The sequence below is a fragment of the Mus caroli genome, unplaced genomic scaffold (genome assembly GCF_978045245.1).
Source record: "Mus caroli unplaced genomic scaffold, Mus_caroli_1 scaffold_18, whole genome shotgun sequence".
Classification (NCBI taxonomy): Eukaryota; Metazoa; Chordata; class Mammalia; order Rodentia; family Muridae; genus Mus; species Mus caroli.
In genome coordinates, this window is record NW_028227273.1 from 82230077 (window position 1) to 82248224 (window position 18148).

The following is an 18148-nucleotide window of genomic DNA, read 5'->3' on the forward strand; positions in this document are numbered from 1 at the left end:
GAATTTCACTCATGCTTCTGAATATCCGTACGCCACGCCCCCCCCCCCCCCCAATTCATAGATACAAAAGCCAGCTAGCAGCCTCCTGTGCCCTCGAGCCCACCCGGCAATGTCATGAATGGACAGACTATTTGGAAGTATGCCTTCTTTCCAAACCTGGAAACTCAATGGAACCCTGTGGGGCTGTTAAGATTGTACCGTAAGTTCTGTGCCAAGGGACAGGAATAGGCTTTGTGAAGATAGGGTAGTGGTCGCTTTAAGATCTGCTGGCACTTAACAAGATTTGAAGCCAGCTGTTGGTTCTCCCTCCCTCACAGCTGCTGTCCGGGGCTTTTATAGGCAGTCACCTAATTGTGGCGGACAAAATGCTCGGACTCAGACCCTGCAGGCCTATAACACTGTGCAACTCCATGCTGGATCCCAGGGCTCTGAGATGTACCATAGTCCTTCATAGTACAAATGGCACTAATGACCTGAAAAGACAGAAGCCAAATGGGGCTGTGGCTTTTAGGGACTTCTGGTATTCTGTTCTCAGACACAATGCTCATATGCCATCTGATCTCAGGAAACAGTTTTTGTTATGTTTGTATTTGGTGACTAGATGGTCAATAAAACCAGGAAGAGCCTCAAATAAGTTCCTTGTTTGATTTTCTTTTCTTTTTAGTGTCTCTGCTTCTGAGGATATAAAGGCTGATAGCTTTTCCCTTAGTTTCACAAAAATGTGGGACTCTCCACTCACTTCCAGTGTGCTTTAAGCTAATGAAAAAGGCACAAAGTTCCAGTGGCTGATTGTCCCCAAGTCATAGAAAGCTGAAGTGCAGACTGCTCAGCATTCATGGGTCGCTTCACACTCTGCTCCTGGCAGATACTGATGTAGTCTTGCTTAAGCTGTGCAGATGCAATGAATAAGCTGTGGCAAGTTTTGGTGTCAAACGGGCGTGTCCAAAGGTTTAGCTGAAATGTACCTTGTCCCTAAGGGAAACTGGCCTGGTGATTCCCTGCGGTTAGAAAGCGTGGAACTCATGAGTTCAGGTGATCTGGGTGTGGTAGTGCCACATTAGTCCCAGCATTCAGGAGGTGGAGGCAGGTGGATCATGGTTTGAGGCCAGCCTGGTCTGCAGAGCAAGCCTAGGGAGGCTAGGGGTTGGTGGAGGGGCTGGGGATGTGAGGGTGTTTGATGAGATTCAGATGACCCAAAATACGTTTGTTCGGATCATGTGGTCGGTCTGTGTGAGAATCAGGGCCTTGGCGAAATACTCACCAGACTGACGTTTTTATTAAGAAAAATGTCCCGTGTCTGAGGAAACAACAGAGCCAGTGAAGGACCTGGGCTCACGGAATAAAGAAGGCACTTGCTGTGGGGTAAAGCATGGGACAGAGCTCTGTACACCTACACCCGCATAACAGACGTATGTTTATCACATGCACATACAAGCAGAGCAAAACACACTTGGAAGGGTGTGTGTGTGTGTGTGTGTGTGTGTGTGTGTGAGTGTGAGACAGGCAATAATAATTATGGAATAAGAGGTTATCAGGCAATGGAGCTGGGAAGAAAAGGTAGAGGAGGGAGCAGAGGGTGGGGTGAATACACTGTATTAATGTGAAATTCTCAACAGAATATTAAAATTGCTTGGTGGTAGTGGTATGTGGCATTTGGAAAACAGAGGCAGGTGGATCTTTGTAAATATTCAAGGCCAACTTGGTCTACAGAGCAAGTTCCAGGACAGCCAGGACTACACACAGAGAAATCCTGTCTTTAAAAAACAACAACAACAACAACTAACAATTTATTATAATAAATAATAAATTTATAATAATAATAAATAAATATAAAGAAAATGTATACAAGAAGTAAACATGTTTAGGCTTTTGGGGTTTTTTTTTTTTTTTTGGTTTTTGGTTTTTTTTTTCGAGACAGGGTTTCTCTGTGTAGCACTGGCTGTCCTGGAACTCACTTTGTAGACCAGGCTGGCCTCGAACTCAGAAATCTGCCTGCCTTTGCCTCCCAAGTGCTGGGACTAAAGGCGTGTGCCACCGCTGCCTGACTCATGTTTAGTTTTTAATCTGCCCCATGTGAACCCTTTAATATCGCCATAAATAAATCAGTTTTCTCTTTTCCCCTTGTCTCCCTCAAGACATTGGTACAGATGAGCAAGATCTAATGATCGAGAATCCATCCACATTTTCTATTAGCAGGCTCATGCTTAGTCCATAATTACCAGTTTCTCTTTATTGAAAACAGGCAAAGTGTTCTGTGTGAGTAGCAACATAAGCCTGTTATCTTGGCAAACATACATATTTGATTTTTAAAATCTCTTTGTCTCTGTCTCTCTGTGTCTGTCTCTCTATGTCTCTGTCTCAGTCTGTGTGTGTGTGTGTGTGTGTGTGTGAGCACGCTCGCATCACACGCCCAGGCTAGTTTGGGGACTCATGTTCTTTCCTTTAACCTCCCAAGTGCTAGAATTAGGGGTTACCACTCCTTCAGCTCATTTCTCTTGGTGAGGAATGTAAATTCAGCACCGAGCTTGCTTGCTTGCATTGCATCTCAGAACCTGGACTGTGAAGCATCTGAGATCTCTGGCGGCAGCTGCTCCGCCTCCAGTGGTCTTTGACTCAGAGGTTTGCATGCAAGGGGTTTCTCCTGGGAGGCACACACAGGGCCTGCTGTGCCGGGGTGGAGTGTGGTGGGACGGGTGTAGAGCAGGGTTGAACCCAGCACATAGACGTGCAAGGTGTGTGCATGGTGCCTCTCCAGCCTCCCTAGGCCTGCCCCCCACCCCGTCCCCAGCCTTCACTAGGACACTTCTTTCCTCCCATTCCACACCTGTACCCACCTCCCTGCTGTAGTTTATGAGCCCAGGAGGAGGCAGGTTTGACACAGGGACACAGTCTCTGAGGACAGCTGCAGACAAGTTAGCTCCCCAGACAGTAAAATGTAAAGAGGGGGGAGGGGCGACCTTTGAAGTTTGCAGAAAAGCGTGACTTTGACCACTTCCTTCCCTCTTCCCTGGTGTCCCAGGGATTACAGGGAGAGCAATGGCCAGCGAGCTTTACAAGGAGGGATGCAGGTAGTCTGTGGAGAGCAACTGCCAGCGAGCTTTACAAGGAAGGATGCATTTCCGTCCCCAGGGGCTGAGTCCTTAGTGTTTAATACAGCTCTGAATGGCTGTCCACGGCACCGGAGCCCTGTGGTCACAGGAGCCCTGGGGCGGAGCACATGGGAACACTTGACTGGAGGTTCCAGAGCAGGGACCTAGGGACGTCCTTGTACAGGAGTGTGCAGAGAACACTCTGGAGTCAGAGTTTAAACTTTGACAATACCACTGGGCTTGCTTTCTTCCTGTATGTTTCCCATGGGTTTTCTCTGTACTTGGCCCTCCTTGAGCTCAGGAGGAGGGCTGATAACCAAGTGGACTGAACTGTGACACCACACACCACCACCACCACCACCCACCCACCCACCCCCCACCCCCCCCCCGCACCCTGCAATTTCTCCTCTCAATTTCATATCTGAGTTTTAGTCTCTGGTTGATTGCTTTTCTTTCCACAATGTTTGTAGTATTTTTCTGTTTATAGAAGAATTCCAGGAGTTTACTTTTCTTTGTCATGTTTTGACAGTTTACCATGAAATGTCTGGGGGGTGAGGGAAGAGGAGGGAGAGAGAGGGAGGGATAGAGAAAGAAGGAGGGGGAGGAGAGAGGGAGGAGGGGAGAGAGGGAGGGAGAAAGGGAGAGATGGAGGGAAGAGTGAGAGGGAGAAGAGGGAGGGAGGGATGTAGGAGAGAGAGGGAAGGATGGATGAGGAGAAGTGAAGGGGGAGGAAGGAAAGAGAGGGAGGGATAGAGAGAGGAGAGAGAGGGAGAAGAAGGTGGGAGGGAGGGGGAGGGAGAGAGCATACAACAAAACAACAAAACTTACATCTGGGAGCTGCTAACCTCAAGAAGCTGCGAGGTAAATCTGTATCTGACAGGTTATACAGCATCAGGAGGCCCTCATTCTCTGTCTCAGCCTATGTCAAAGAAGGCCAAGGGATGGAGTGTTGTGAGAATTAAATATGGGAGTATAAAGGGGTTGATCGGCAAGCCAAATGCCTGGGGCTTCCTTTCACCCTTGCTGATACTCCCCAGTGTGTGGTAAAATAACCTGGCTAAAGCAACTAAGTGCAGGTTAATTTTGGCTCATGATTTAAGGAGATATAGTTCATTATGGTGGGGAGGCATGGTGGCATGATCTGTTGACTGGTTGTGCGGGGTGGAGGGTAGGCTGGTGGGGATAGGGACATCTGGGCTGGTTTCTAGTTTGCTGAGGTTGTGTTTGTTTTAACCATGGGGGTGTGTGCTTACTTTTGTCCACGGTTGCTCATTTGCTCAAGTGTAATTGGTGGGAAAGAGTGTGCCTTTGTTATCACATGGGCACAGCTCACAGGTGCATTGTGGGAAAGGGTGTGCCTATATGCCCTTGTTATCACATGGGCAAGGTATACAGGTGCATTCTGAACGGTCTGTTTCTTCCGCCATTTATGTGTGTGTCTCTGCTACCTGTGTCATACGGTCCTCATCATTGACGCTTCCTGTTGGAAGGACGACACGTGTCCTTTTTATTCTGTTTCAGCTTTTTTTTCTCTTTCCGGCTTTTACTTTTCCATACAGATTAGAGTAACTAGTCTATGTTTATAAAGATTGAGCTGGCTGGGCATGGTGGCACACGCCTTTAATCCCAGCACTCGGGAGGCAGAGGCAGGCGAGTTTCTGAGTTCGAGGCCAGCCTGGTCTACAGAGTGAGTTCCAGGACAGCCAGGGTTACACAGAGAAACCCTGTCTTGAACAAACAAACAAAAAAGATTGAGCTGGAATCTTTTCAAAATTATTTGTGTATTTAGTGTGCGTGTGTGTGTGTGTGTATGTGTGTGCGCGCGCGCTTGGGCACATGTGCATGCCACAGAATGCATATGGATGTAACAGGGCAACTGACAGGAGCCGGTTCTTTTTGAGGCTGAGTCTTCCTTGTCTTGCTGCTGCTGTGCTGTATGCTCCAGGCTGTGTGGCCCATGGTTTCTGTCTTCCTGACTCCACCAACTGTTTTCCTGAAGCATGCTGGGATTACAGATGTGCACCCCCAAATACAAGCTTTGCATAGGAGTCCTGCTCCAGGATTTGAAGGAGGCTCATGAGGCTGATGCAGCTAGCTGCTTAACCCACTGAGACATTTCCTCAGCTCTTGGCTGGATGCTTGGTATGAATTGTGCTTACCTATAAATCTGTTTTACTAAATTGATCCAATCCATGAACACGATTGGCTGGTTTTTGTTTTTGTTTTTAATATTTACGATCTTTGATTTCTTCAGTGACATTGAAACATGTGTTCTGTGTGCTTCATTGAGTTTCTACAGAAGATCTATTTGTTCCTAAATGGATTGTTGGCCTTGTGTCGCGTATTCTCATTGAGTTCTCTTGCTTCAAGCTTCTCTTGCTTTTCCTCTTCCCTCCTCTACTCCCTTCTCTCACTGCTTCCCACTTTCTCTCTGATGTTCTGACTGAACATCTAGTCTGAGGTAGCCATCTTACTTCTCGCATTGGGGGCGGGGCTGTCTCGAGGTGACAGAGGTGGAGGGGCCAGCACATGGCTGCCAGGCTTGATGTAAAGGGCCCATTGGAGGACATTTGTGAGAAGACTTCTCTTGTTTTCTTCCAAGAGTCTTCTCGCTCGGCTCACGGAATGGAGAAAAAGATGCCAACAGCATGGAGCTGCCCAGAGGCTGCCTGGAGGACCTGAGGAGGTGAATGCGTGGGGCTCTGCCTCTTTGGGTGATCTCTTCACCTATTGAGCCTTGAGAACAACTTTAGTCCTGGCAAAGGGTAGAAGTCATAATGAGGAATGCCTATTACATACATATATACATATATACACACATGCATACATGTACACATACATACATACATGCATGCACACACATGCATACATACATATACACATGCATGCACACACATACACACATGCATGCACACATATACACATACATATGCATACACACATACATACATGCACACACACACACACACACACACACACACACACACACACACACGGTCATCTAGCTCAGGCTTAGGGGCTAGCACGCGCCCCCACCCCCCATCTCAGGCATTTCCTTCCTCTGTCCTTCCTCTTCAAGGGCCATTTTCTTATTTTTAGACCATCCTCCCATCTAGTAGTCTATTGTTTACAATTTAATTGTGTATAATTTTTGCTTTTGTTGTGTTTTAAGCAATTTCTGGCATGGGGACATAACCCAGTGTTTGAGTAGAGGTTTAGCATGCTTGAAGCCCTGGGTTTGATACCCCAGAACTGGGGGAAAAAGTAAATATTTAGATAAATATAAATATTTTTCTCACTTTTTAAAGAGTGGTGTAGTTCATAACAGTGTATTTAGGTTTTTCAAATACTATCCTAAAGGATGCACTGGCTGCTCCCTTCAGCCGTCATAAAAAAAAAAAAAAAGATGACATTTGTTCTTTCAGTGTCAGGCTGGTGTAGGCTCTCATGAGCTCCCTGGCACTCCATCTCCTGGTGCGGTCCTTTGAGATGAAGGCAGGATAGCTTAAGGACTGACATCACACCTCCAGGAGTGTGAGGCTGAGGAGGAAGGCGAGGGCGAAATGTCCACACACCACAGGCACTATCAACCAAAGCTAAGGAGAGTATGTATTACCACTTAACCACCATGCCAAGCAGGACGGGGGTGGGGGGTGGGGGAGCTACCGCATGTGGCTTGCTTGCAAGTGCACCAAGGTAGTACAGAGGTTCTGTGTTCCCATGCTTGACAAATTCAAATGCTAGCTGCTAGGTGGGTTGTGAGCGTAAGAGATGCACTCAGGGTGGCAAAATGCATCTTACAGAGCAAGACTATGTGTAAGACAAGGACGGATTCCCAAAGCAAGATGTATCTTAGCCGGTTGTATCGGATGTATTTCACCTCCCTTGCTAACATGGAATTCTCCAGAAAGTAAGTTCCCCTCCCCTGTGAGACGGGGTCTTGGGGGTTCACTCTGCAGCCCAAACTCAAAATCCCCCTGGATTATGATGTGAACCACTGCCCTTAGGGCTTTTTCTCCCTCCCCTCCCCTCTTCCTTCTTTGTTTCCTTCCTAACCACCCCCCACCCCTGCACCCCAAGCCTGACTAAGGGTTCACATAGGTCCTGGCCTTAGCATCTGCTTCTATGTCTCCTTACAGTCACCTTAACTGGTTTTTTTTTTTTTTTTTTCACATAGCCTCTAAGAAATTGTCATTACCAAACAACCTTCAAGCAGCCTCTTACAAAAGGCAGAGGGAGCATATGATCTAATCACGGGGGAGAACCTGGTATAGTGAAAGATGGAGACAAAGGCTCTGCCAGCCTGTGAGGCTGGGAAGGAATATAGGAAGGAGAAGGCAGAGGCGAGGCCAGGGCTCATCATCTACTCAGGATGGGGGTCAGTGAGGCTCCTTGGGGTGACCTTGCCTGAAGTACCCACTCTGGAGATGAGCACTTTCTACCAGGATGGACACAAACTTACCTGTCTGTGCTCCAGCAGGGTCTCTGTACACAGTCCCCTGGAGATCAGGCTGCTAAGTGGGGTGAAAGTATGTGAGGTCAAAGCGCACATAGTTTGTAAGTAACAGACAAGGCGGAGGGAAGGTAAATCATTTACCAGCAAACCCACTATTCTGAAGACAGAGGCAGCCTCTGCTTGGGCTGTATGCACTTTTCTGCAACAGCGAGTAGATGTGGGCATGGCCCTCCCTTTCCCCCACCTGACCAAGGATGCAGTGACCTCCAGTGTATGGTCTAGGACCTGGCCTGAGTTGCCACCTAGGAGTTGACCTTGGGCTGTCTGGTCTGACTCTGGCCTGCCCCGTGAGCTCAAGAAAACAAGCAGTTATGGTGGGCACTGCAGGCTGTGGATACCAGTGTGCATGACAGATAGGGAGGTGGCTCCCAGAGAGAGCCCACAGATGCGAGGCCATCAGAAATCTGTGATGAACTGAGGCTGTGGTCTTCCTCCTTGAAGCATTCAAACGCTCCATCCAACCTGTTAAAATGCCCTGTATTTGCTGCATAGGAGGTCTGTCCTACAGGAGACCAAGTTCTTTTCCAGTCAGAAGCTTGTGTGGATGGAGCTGACCCCCCAACCCCCACTCCGCTTCTTTGAAATCTGTTCTCCCACCCACTCCGGTGTTTCCCATGAAACATTTAACAGAGCATACACCTGGGAGAAGCTTAACAGATTCTGGTGGCAAAGAAGCCGCTAGCTGGTCATTTGTGGGGCGGTGGGTGGTGTTGGGGGAGTGTTTCCCTCATTTAGGGACCAATTCTGGCCCCACTATTAGCATTTGAATCAGGCAGCCTCGTTGTTTTGATTGAACCTAGAAGGCGAGCCTTTGTTGTTGCAATTTAAGGAGTAAGTTGTTCTCTGGTGTCCTTTAATCAGCTGAAATGAGGGAAATAGCAACTGCTGCCGTCTGGTCTGGGAGTGCTACCAGGTCCACCTCTAAGGCCCCCTCAGTGTGAGCCCCAGATCCAGCAGTGCTCTTGGGGTCTGTCCCTCCCCACTGCTGTCAGTTCCCTCAGAACTTCTTTCAGTGCCATCAAAATATTCTCTTTGTCTGGACCCAGCCAATCGGCATGGTTGTGGGAACACAGCAGATCCATGACCATAAAGCCAATCTGCAGATCCATCCCCAGTTCCCACACATGAGGGGCCCGAGGCCAAGGACAGGGCCACTTGAAGGCTGATATCCTGATAACTTCATGCTCGCAGCCCAACAGGTAAAAAGCCCCTTCAAGGGCATGGGAACTACATACAGCCAGCCCTCTGTAATATTTACTTTACACGACCTGCAAGTGTAAATTACTTCTATTACTTTGGTAAAGTAACAGAAATTTCAAGTTTTAGGTTAAAAAAACGGAAGTGTGCATACTCAGAAATCTTCTGTGTTCTTCCTTTTTTTAAAAATTTTTTAAGTTGGCACTACGGGTTATATTTTCTTTTTTTTTTTTTTTCTTACACTGAGCACAGAGGGACATAAAGACTGGGGATTCTCGAGAATGGAAGTGACCCCTGGTACCCCACTGAGGGAAAAAGGAAGCCGAGTTCTGTTCCAGTCAGAGCTTAACTTTGAGTGGCCGGTCAGCTTTGTCTCTGTGCCCGCATCTAAGCCGCTCTCTGGACAGCTCCTGCTGACATTTGTGCCTCCCTCCCTCCTTCCTCTCCCGGAAATGGGAGATGGCCACCCTCTGAGGCTGGCTTCTGCCTCTCAGAGACCTTGTGTGACGGGCCCTCTCCCACCCACCCCTGGTGCACACAGAGCGAGTAACCCTGGGACTCTTGACAGTGAGTTACACTCCCCAGCTGGAGCACCTCAAAAGAGCCACCCAGGCTCCTAATTAGCGAGCATCCTCCCAGGGGCGGGTCTTCTCCGAGGAAAGCAGTTTGTCAAACAGCTGTTCCCAACTGATTAAAGACTGTTTGCTTCTACCTAGGTGTTTGTTGTTCCCTGTGTACAAGGGCAGATGTCACCTGTCCTGTCCAAGCTCAGCAGAATTCTGCCCAGACTGCTTGGTGACCCCACAGATTAGCCCTGAGACCCCCAGCTGTGATGTGAGCTCAGCTGAGCCCCTTGGGCATGGGTGGCCCACTTCTTCGCTTCAGGTGCTCTGGGGACTCCAGGAGCAGCCCATGAGGCAGTGGAAGGCATCCATAGGCCTTGTCTATGGCCACACTCCACAGCCAGCAGCCAAGTAGTACAGTGTGGTTATTTATTGGTTCTTGAGCCTAGGACCTCAAAAACAATCCCACAGCCTGGCAGGGTAACATAGAGGCCTTTCATCCCAGCACTCCAGAGGCAGAAGCAGGCAGGTCTTTGTGAGTTTGAGGCCAGCTTGGTCTACATAGTTAGTACTAGGCCATCTGGGGCTATGTAGTAAGACCTTGTCTCATGAAAACTGACAGAAAAATTAGTCCCAGTTTGGTAACCCTGAATTCTCACAGAGCTGGTCTGAGAACCCCATAAGAGCTCCCAGGAGGACTGGTAATGGAGGCATGTTCCTGAGACTACACAATGAAGTCTATACTTGAACCTGGGACAGAGCCAAGTCCCCTGGTGTCTGGAGCTAGCCAAAGCTATTAAAGGAATTCCCTACCATGCGTATAGGTACACACATGGGTAAATACACACAAATGTATACACATGCTCGCACACACATGCAAACACTCATCCATGCACACATACTTGTGCACACATGTATACACACAGATGCACAGTATCCCATGTGTCTCTGCTCAGCACAGGTGAGGAACCCTGAGTGCCAGGAGCGCTTTTCCTTCATTACGAACAACAGTATGTGAGGTGCGCTTGTAACTGAGCACTTGTATAATGGCAGACATCCCTCATCACTCACTGCAGAGCTGAAACTAGGCTTAGGGAAGCTAGCAGGGTCCATTACAGAATGCAGTCGACCATCTCAGAGGGTACTATCCCATAAACCTGTTCCAGGAGCCTTCCCTCCACCACAGTGTGTTCCTTAGGCTGCAGGCTCTCCCGGAATAGGCCCATGTTTATGACAAACTTTATTTTTAATACATGGTAAAAAATGTCCTCTGAAATCCATGCCACTTGTTCTGCATAACTGCATGTTGTGTGTGAGCTGTCCTGTCAGCGCAGTGGCCTCCTGCAGGATGACCCAGCCAAGGGCGTCCAGCCTGAGGACATGTGACTGCAGCCTCTGTGTACTCAAGGGGTGCTGAGCCTGACAGCTTCCTCCGTGTTTGCTTTTCTCTGTTTGGTACCACCCGGGCAGACTGCTGGAAAGAGATGGCCGCTTTGCAGACATGGATGCTGAGCACAGGGCCCGAAGCCTGGTCAGTGTCCTGTGGGCCCAGGGGTAGCAGGCATCCCTCCTGCTTGGAAATAGATTTGGGAGGTACAGAGGGAGCAGGGATGGGAGGTATTTTGTCTTCTGGCTGCAAGATCCAGTTCTATTTTCCTGGAATTGTTACTCAAATCAGGGCCTTTTGTGGCAGTGGCCAGGGAAAGAAAGACAGGTCCATTTGGGTTGTAGTGAAGTAAACTCTGAAGTCTAGGGGTAGAGATTCACTGAGTTAATAGAGTATTTGCCTAGCATGCAGAAAACCTTGGGCTTAAATCCCAGCTTCATATGAACAGGGCATGGTGGCATGTACCTGTAATCTTAGCACTTGGAGGGCTAGAGGTAGGAAAATTGAGAGTTCAGAGTCACCCTAAGCTACACCATGAGTGTAAGGCCAGCCTGGGATACCTGAGGACTCTGTCTCAAAAGAAAATGACCAAATCCACCTTAAAAAACAGTATAGAGCCCAAACCACTTCACCTTCCTTCCTCTGGTCTTCTGCTTGTTCCTACACTGCACTGGGTCAATAGGACTGGTTATAGAGAAGAGATGGACTCATGTAGCAAGCATGAAAGTGGACCCAAGTGGTAGTTGTTGGTTATAAGGTACAGTTTTTTTTTATAGTGGCACATATTAGAAACCTTTCAAATATGAATATATAGATCATTACCACCCCAGTTCTGATCTAAAACCCACTTCTCATGTTCTCAATGAGGATGACAAAATGTAAGTGTTTTTTCTTCCCAAGATGGATTACATGGTCCCAAGAGAACGTACACAGGCAGATGTTCCACCAAGAGAACCAGGGGAGGAGGACTCCCCAGTTCCTGGGCAGCAACCTCAAACAGGACCTGTCCTCCGATTTCTGAAGTGCCAGAGCCCAGAAAGTCCACAGAGGCGTCCCCACCTGAAGACAGGAAGACACCGAGTGACCCTGTGTGGCATGTAAGTCATCAAAGTGATGAGAACAGGCCCAGGGAGATGGCTCAGTGGGCAGAAGGGCCTGTTACAGGCCTGATGACCTCAGATCCCTGGGGCACACATGGTGAGAGAAGAGAACCAACTCCCACAAGTCGCTTTCTGAATTCCACATATCCGTGTATAAATGCTGGTGTATACAGATTCACACACAGAGGCATGTGTACACATATGTGTCCATACACACATACACATACTTACACACATGCACATGCACACACATATGCATACACATATATATATGTATGCACATGCAGACATGTATACATGCACACCCATGTAGGCAGCACATACATAGGAATGCATGCACATACGTGTGCACACAAACACACACACAAGCACATACACATATGTATGCATGTGTGTGCATGCACACACATACACACACATATATGCGTATGCACACACATGTACATATGCATACACATGTACACACATGTGCACACACAGATACATACACATGCGTGCGAACACACACACAAAATAAATGTAAAAAATAGGTCAGAAATGAGGAACTTGCCAGCAAGTAAACAGTAGAACTATGAACAGAACTTTAGGGTGGCAGTAGAAGAATTTGGGGTGGGGGAGAAGTGACAAGTGGATATTTTGGATTTCATAGACCGGTTCCCTCTCACTTTGGGACTCTGCCAGCCTCAGATCACTTTCCCCACTGTCCTTCCAGGGGCCCTGGGGTGGGCAGGTGCCTATCCCTGCTGCCTCCAAACTCCATAACAAGATTTCATCCCTGAGTTAAAGTGTGTGACCAGCCATCTCCTGCCTGTCACCCCTACTCACCAGAGACACCCCGTGAGATTCTTGTAGTCTTAGAGAGGCCTGGTCTATGAAGTGAGTTCCAGGACAGTCAGAGTGACACAGGAAAACCCCGTCTTGGGGGGGGGTGTTATTAATTATTAATCAACTATTGATTAATTAATTATTGATTGAGTAATTTTAATTGTTATTACAGTGCTGGAGTTGAACCTAGAATCTTTCCAATATCAGACAAATGCTCTACCACAGAGCTATACCCCCGAGCCTGCAGTTTCTCTTCTGTACACATCCACTCCCTGGTCCCCAGGGAGGCATGGCTGGTGTTGCATGTTGACACAGGTGGACTCAGCTGTGCTTCCTTCTCCGATCTCAGTGAAGCTCAGTGTGTTTCATCTCCTTGTCCCGTGTGCATGATGACACCCGCACCTTGGGCTGTTGGAGGACTCAGGGATGTGAACGAGATGTCCTCCGTCACGTTTGTCTGTGACACCAGCTCTTTTAATGCCCTCCCCAGTTATGTATCAGTTGTGACTGGTATCTACTCCACACCCGGTTCCTCATTCTTCAGACCAGTAATCTCATAAGGCGGAAACGAGGGCTACAGGCTGTTAGTGAGTCCTCACTGGTCACACCAGGCTAGACCCAGCTCTCTGCTTGTCCTGTAGATCCTCCCAGTCTCAAGTGCTGTCAAGGCCCAGGCACCATGCAGGTGCTGATGGTGATGGTGAGGACCAGCGTTCCTGTCCATTCTAGAGCCACTCTCATCTCTGGTCTCCAAAATGACATAGACCTCATTCTTTTTTTTTTTTTTTTTTTTTTTTTTTTTGGTTTTTCGAGACAGGGTTTCTCTGTGTAGCCCTGGCTGTCATTCTTGTGGGCTCCTTTGCAGCAGCATGGCCGTGGCCAGGCAGGGCTGCCTGACTTTGTGAGGAGCCATCCTATGGTACTCTTCTCTAGGGGATCCCCGGGAGCCACCCACACAAAGTGACTTTAAATCTAAGCCAACATAACTGAGGGAAAATTCTCTCATTTCTTTGGATTTTCATGCAAGTTTCAGGACAGCTGATATTTACACAAACAAACACACATACACATACATACATATGCACAGATACACACATGCAGACATACACAGACACATACACAGACATACATAGAGACCCAAACACATGAAGAAACATACAGAACTCACACAGAAATACATGTGGACACACACACAGATACAAATAGATACATGCCCCCCCCCCCCCGATATACATAGATATATGCCCCCCCTCACACATGCACGCACGCACGCACATACACACACACACACAGAGATACACACATGCACACACTCATTCACACAGAGACACCTATACTCACACTTGCACACACCTGCCCTTGCTATTTGCCATTTGCTTCCATTTCCCTGATAAGAACCTTTGATGAGGATTGGAAGAAGGATCTAGAAGCAGGCACTGTCTTAGCATCTTTGGCTTTTCAAACCATCTGCCAGGGTGGTGCTGTGTTGAGGACAGAACGCCAAGCCAAACTTTATCGAATTTGTTAGGGTTAGGGTTATTGTGATTTTCTTCATGGTCAATTCCAGTTTGTGCTTAAATATCCTGTGGGTTCAAGTTATTCAGAAAGAAGTTAGAGAGTCCGTGGCTGTTATACTCCATGGCAGACACACCGGGAGAGCAATGGTTAGAGCGTAGTGAAAGAAGAACTGTGCGGGGAGTGAGATGGTTAAGTCTCATAGCCTTGTGGAGGCAGAACCCTCCTTAAAACATACCACATTTTATTGTGGATGCTATTGTCTTGGAGAGAGGACGCTAATGAATCTTTTTTTTTTTTTTTAATTGCGGTATTGACAGGGCTGGAGAGATGGCTCCACAGTTAAGAGCATCCACTGGCTGCTCTTACAGAGGACCCAGGTTCAATTCCCCACACCCACATGGCAGCTCATAACTACTTACTACTCCAGTTCCAGGGGATTCAGTGCCCTCTTCTGGCTTCCATGGGCACTGCATGCATGAGATTCATAATGCAGGCCAAGCATTCATTCACATTAAATTGTTTTTTAACTACATTGAGGAAATCTGTGTACTGGCTGGTTTTGTGTGTCAACTTGACACAGGCTGGAGTTATCACAGAGAAAGGAGCTTCAGTTGGGGAAATGCCTCCATGAGATCCAGCTGTGGGGCATTTTCTCAATTAGTGATCAAGGGGGGAGGATCCATTGTGGGTGGTGCCATCCCTGGGCTGGTAGTCTTGGGTTCTATAAGAAAGCAAGCTGAGCAAGCCAGGGGAAGCAAGCCAGTAAGAAACATCCCTCCATGGCCTCTGCATCAGCTCCTGCTTCCTGACCTGCTTGAGTTCCAGTCCTGACTTCCTTGGTGATGAACAGTAATGAAGTGTGAGCTGAATAAACCCTTTCCTCCCCAACTCACTTCTTGGTTATGGTGATGTTTTGTGTAGGAATAGAAACCTTGACAAAGGCAGTCTGTGATCCCAAAAAGTTAATGTCATAAAGATGAATAAAATGGGGGGAAAAGCCTTTTATTTGCAGAAAAAAAGTCTGCACTGATGTTAAGAGCATTTTGAGTTTGTGTACAGAAAACAGTCTGGATGTCACCTATGAGAGAATCTCTCCTCTCTTTCATTTAGGAGCAAGCTTTCCGAACACGAGAGGGGCACACTTGCTCCTGCCAGGGGGACCACAGAGCACCTGAGGGGCAAGCTTGCTCCTGCCAGGGGGACCCCAGATCCCAGACCTACAGCACCCCTGACCCTTGCACACGTGATCCAGACCCATCCTGTGGTGGTAGGTTCCTGTTTTCTCTCTGCCTGTGCTGGGCGGAGGCTGTAGCTCTCCATGAGATCAAAGGACTGATGAGAGCAGGAGATGGTGGAAGGCCAGGAGGTGGGGCAGAGCAGGATGCCAGCAAGTGTGAGATTTCTGAGGATTTCCGGGCTGGAGATTAGATGGGCCAGCAGCAGCAGTGAGAGATGAAGTATAGGAGATGTCAGCTAATGGTAGGCACCAGAGAGGAAGGAATAATTCTCTAATGGCTTTCAACTCCCTGGGTGAGTTGGCGCTGATAGCAAAGTTAGCGCACAGCGCAACCCTCAGAGTATATTGTTGAGAACAACTAAAGAGTTCACATAAATACCTGTTATTTTTTTTTCCATTCATTCACTGTAGGAGGCCAAGACAGCAAGTTGATACTGGGTGAACAATGTGGATGAAGAATAAGTTGTTTTTTGTTTTTTTTTTTTTAAACAGTCATTAGATAAAGTCCAAACAGGACATGACAGCTTTCTTTTTCTTTGGGTCTGCATTATGATAAGCAGCGAGGTTGGTATCCGGTAGAGATGCTCGTGCCTGACATGAGATGCCTGGCACTTCGTTCTTTCATTATTATTTTTTAAGATTTATTTATTTATTATATGTAAGTACACTGTAGCTGTCTTCAGACTCGTCAGAAGAGGGCATCAGACCTCATTACGGATGGTTGTGAGCCACCATGTGGTTGTTGGGATTTGAACGCAGGACTTTAGGAAGAACACTCAGTGCTCTTAACCGCTGAGCCATCTCTCCAGCCCTCGTTCTTTCGTTGTAAAGGTGACACCATCATGCAGAGCCCGAACCGTGAATTTGGATGATGGAGACGGTCAGACAGGCAGCACAGTGGGCAGCAGCAGCAGCGCTGAGCAGACTCAGACATGAGGCCATGGCTATTCACCACTTCTGACTCGTGGTCCTTCTGCCTGGTGCTCTCTTTGCAACGTCTTAAATAAAATAAGCTTGTTTTCTTTCTTAAAAATTGTTTAAACATTTATTTATCTATGTATATGAGTGCTCTATTTGTATGTATGCCAGCATGACAGAAAAGGACATCAGAACTCCTTAGGGATGGTTGTGAGCCACCATGTGGTTGCTGGGAATTGAACTCAGGACCTCTGGAAGAGCAGCCAGTGCTCTTAACTGCTGAGCCATTCCTCCTGCCCTTAAAAATTATTTTTAAAACAGCTTTCAAATTATGGGTAAGGATAAAGAGGCATGAAAGCAAGCCAAGGGTGTCTGATGAAGTGAAATGAGCGTTATAAGTAGAAAAATGTAAGGAGTGGAAGTAGATTCCAACAAGGGGTTGGATTAGGCATATCCGAAGATGGAATGTGTGAACCAGAGAGGCCAGAGATGTGATCAGATGTGAGCACCAGAGACAAAGTGCTGGCCTTTAATAGCCTAGCGGAGCTGAACCCCAGGTCCAGTAGTGATGGCGGAGAAGCTGTGGAAGGCACTGTGCTGAACAGAAAGGAATTTCCAGAAGGGGTGAAAAATATCAATCCTAATATTTAGGGAACCCCCAAAAAATCACAGACACTAGTAGAAATGACAGCATTGTCTGTGGATGTGGCTGAGTGGACGGCTGCTTTACTTGATGCTCAAGGCCCTGAGTTCAATCCCCAGTATTGCAAGAATACTAATAAAGGGGGTGGGGGAGGAGATGGCTCAGCACCCTGAACCCACATGGTGGCTCACAGCTGTGATTCCAGTGTCAGGGGACAGATGCTCTCTTCTGGCTACCGTGGGTACTGCATGCACATGGCACACAGCCATTCAAGCAGGCAAAACATACATGGAAAAGATGAATAGTTTAAAATTTTTTCATCCAGGTGTCGTGGTCCAGCACTCAGGAGGCAGAGGCAGGTGGATCTCTGAGTTTGAGACCACCCTGGTTTATAGAGGGAGTTCCCTTGGCTGGACAGGGAGGGGGGAGAACAATAAAAAAAAGAAAAAGGGGGGGGGGAAGGAAGGAAGGAAGGGAGAGAGGGAGGGAGGGAGGGAGGGAGGGAGGGATTTTAGAAGAACAATGGAGATGCTTAAAGGAGCCAAAGAAAAAGGCAGGTCTCACCAAGGGATAACACCCAAAGTGCAGACAGCTCCCTAGTGGAAGTAAGATCAGATTCTGAGAGAATCTTTTTAACCCTTAGGAGTCCTATAACAATTCAGCCAAGCCCTCCACTTTCTTTCTACCTCTAAGAAAATAAGAAAATGTTAGGCACACGGTTCAGCCATCGAAGCCTGCAGATGCAGAGGGAGGAGACAACAGAACTCAAACATAAATTCTCTAGAGAGAGGGCCTAAGGAGCAGTTCCCAGCTCCCCCTGGGAGGGCAGCGTATCCTGTCACAAAGCCAGAGCTACACAGTTGTTCCTCCCAACCCAGGCACCACTCCTAAAAACACAGTGGCAAACCAAATCTAGTAACGTTCTCCCCAACGCTGTAACTTCTTCCCACGAAAAAAAAAAAAAAAAAAAAACAACAGCAAAATTTGAAAGGAGGGGGAATCTTTGAACTAAGCCTGTGTTTAAATATATGTAAGAAACCTGTGTGTTCAACAGTGAGCTAGCGTGGCCTTTTCTCTTGAAGTTAGGGACGGCACCAGGCTCCACTTCATTTCCAGTCCTGTGCAATACTGTAGGAGAAGCTTGACCCACACAAG

The 18148-nt window shown here is 47.7% G+C and overlaps 1 protein-coding gene across 3 annotated transcripts in view; it reads left to right on the forward strand.

Annotated features, from left to right (window-relative positions):
• LOC110284396 (uncharacterized) overlaps positions 1–16420 on the forward strand; it is a 67285-nt gene extending 50865 nt beyond the window's left edge. For 2 of the 3 annotated variants that reach the window (XM_085832750.1, XM_085832751.1), the window contains exons 7-12: positions 5692–5775; positions 6893–6999; positions 10836–10896; positions 11653–11849; positions 15306–15462; positions 16264–16420. In XM_085832750.1, coding sequence (XP_085688876.1) covers positions 5692–5775; positions 6893–6999; positions 10836–10896; positions 11653–11849; positions 15306–15462; positions 16264–16368 — 711 coding nt within the window. In that variant the 3' untranslated portion in view covers positions 16369–16420. Of the gene's footprint in view, positions 1–5691; positions 5776–6892; positions 7000–10835; positions 10897–11652; positions 11850–15305; positions 15463–15843 lie in introns of all 3 variants that reach the window. The other variant, XM_085832752.1, reaches the window with a different exon arrangement.
• Positions 16421–18148: the final 1728 nt, after the last annotated feature.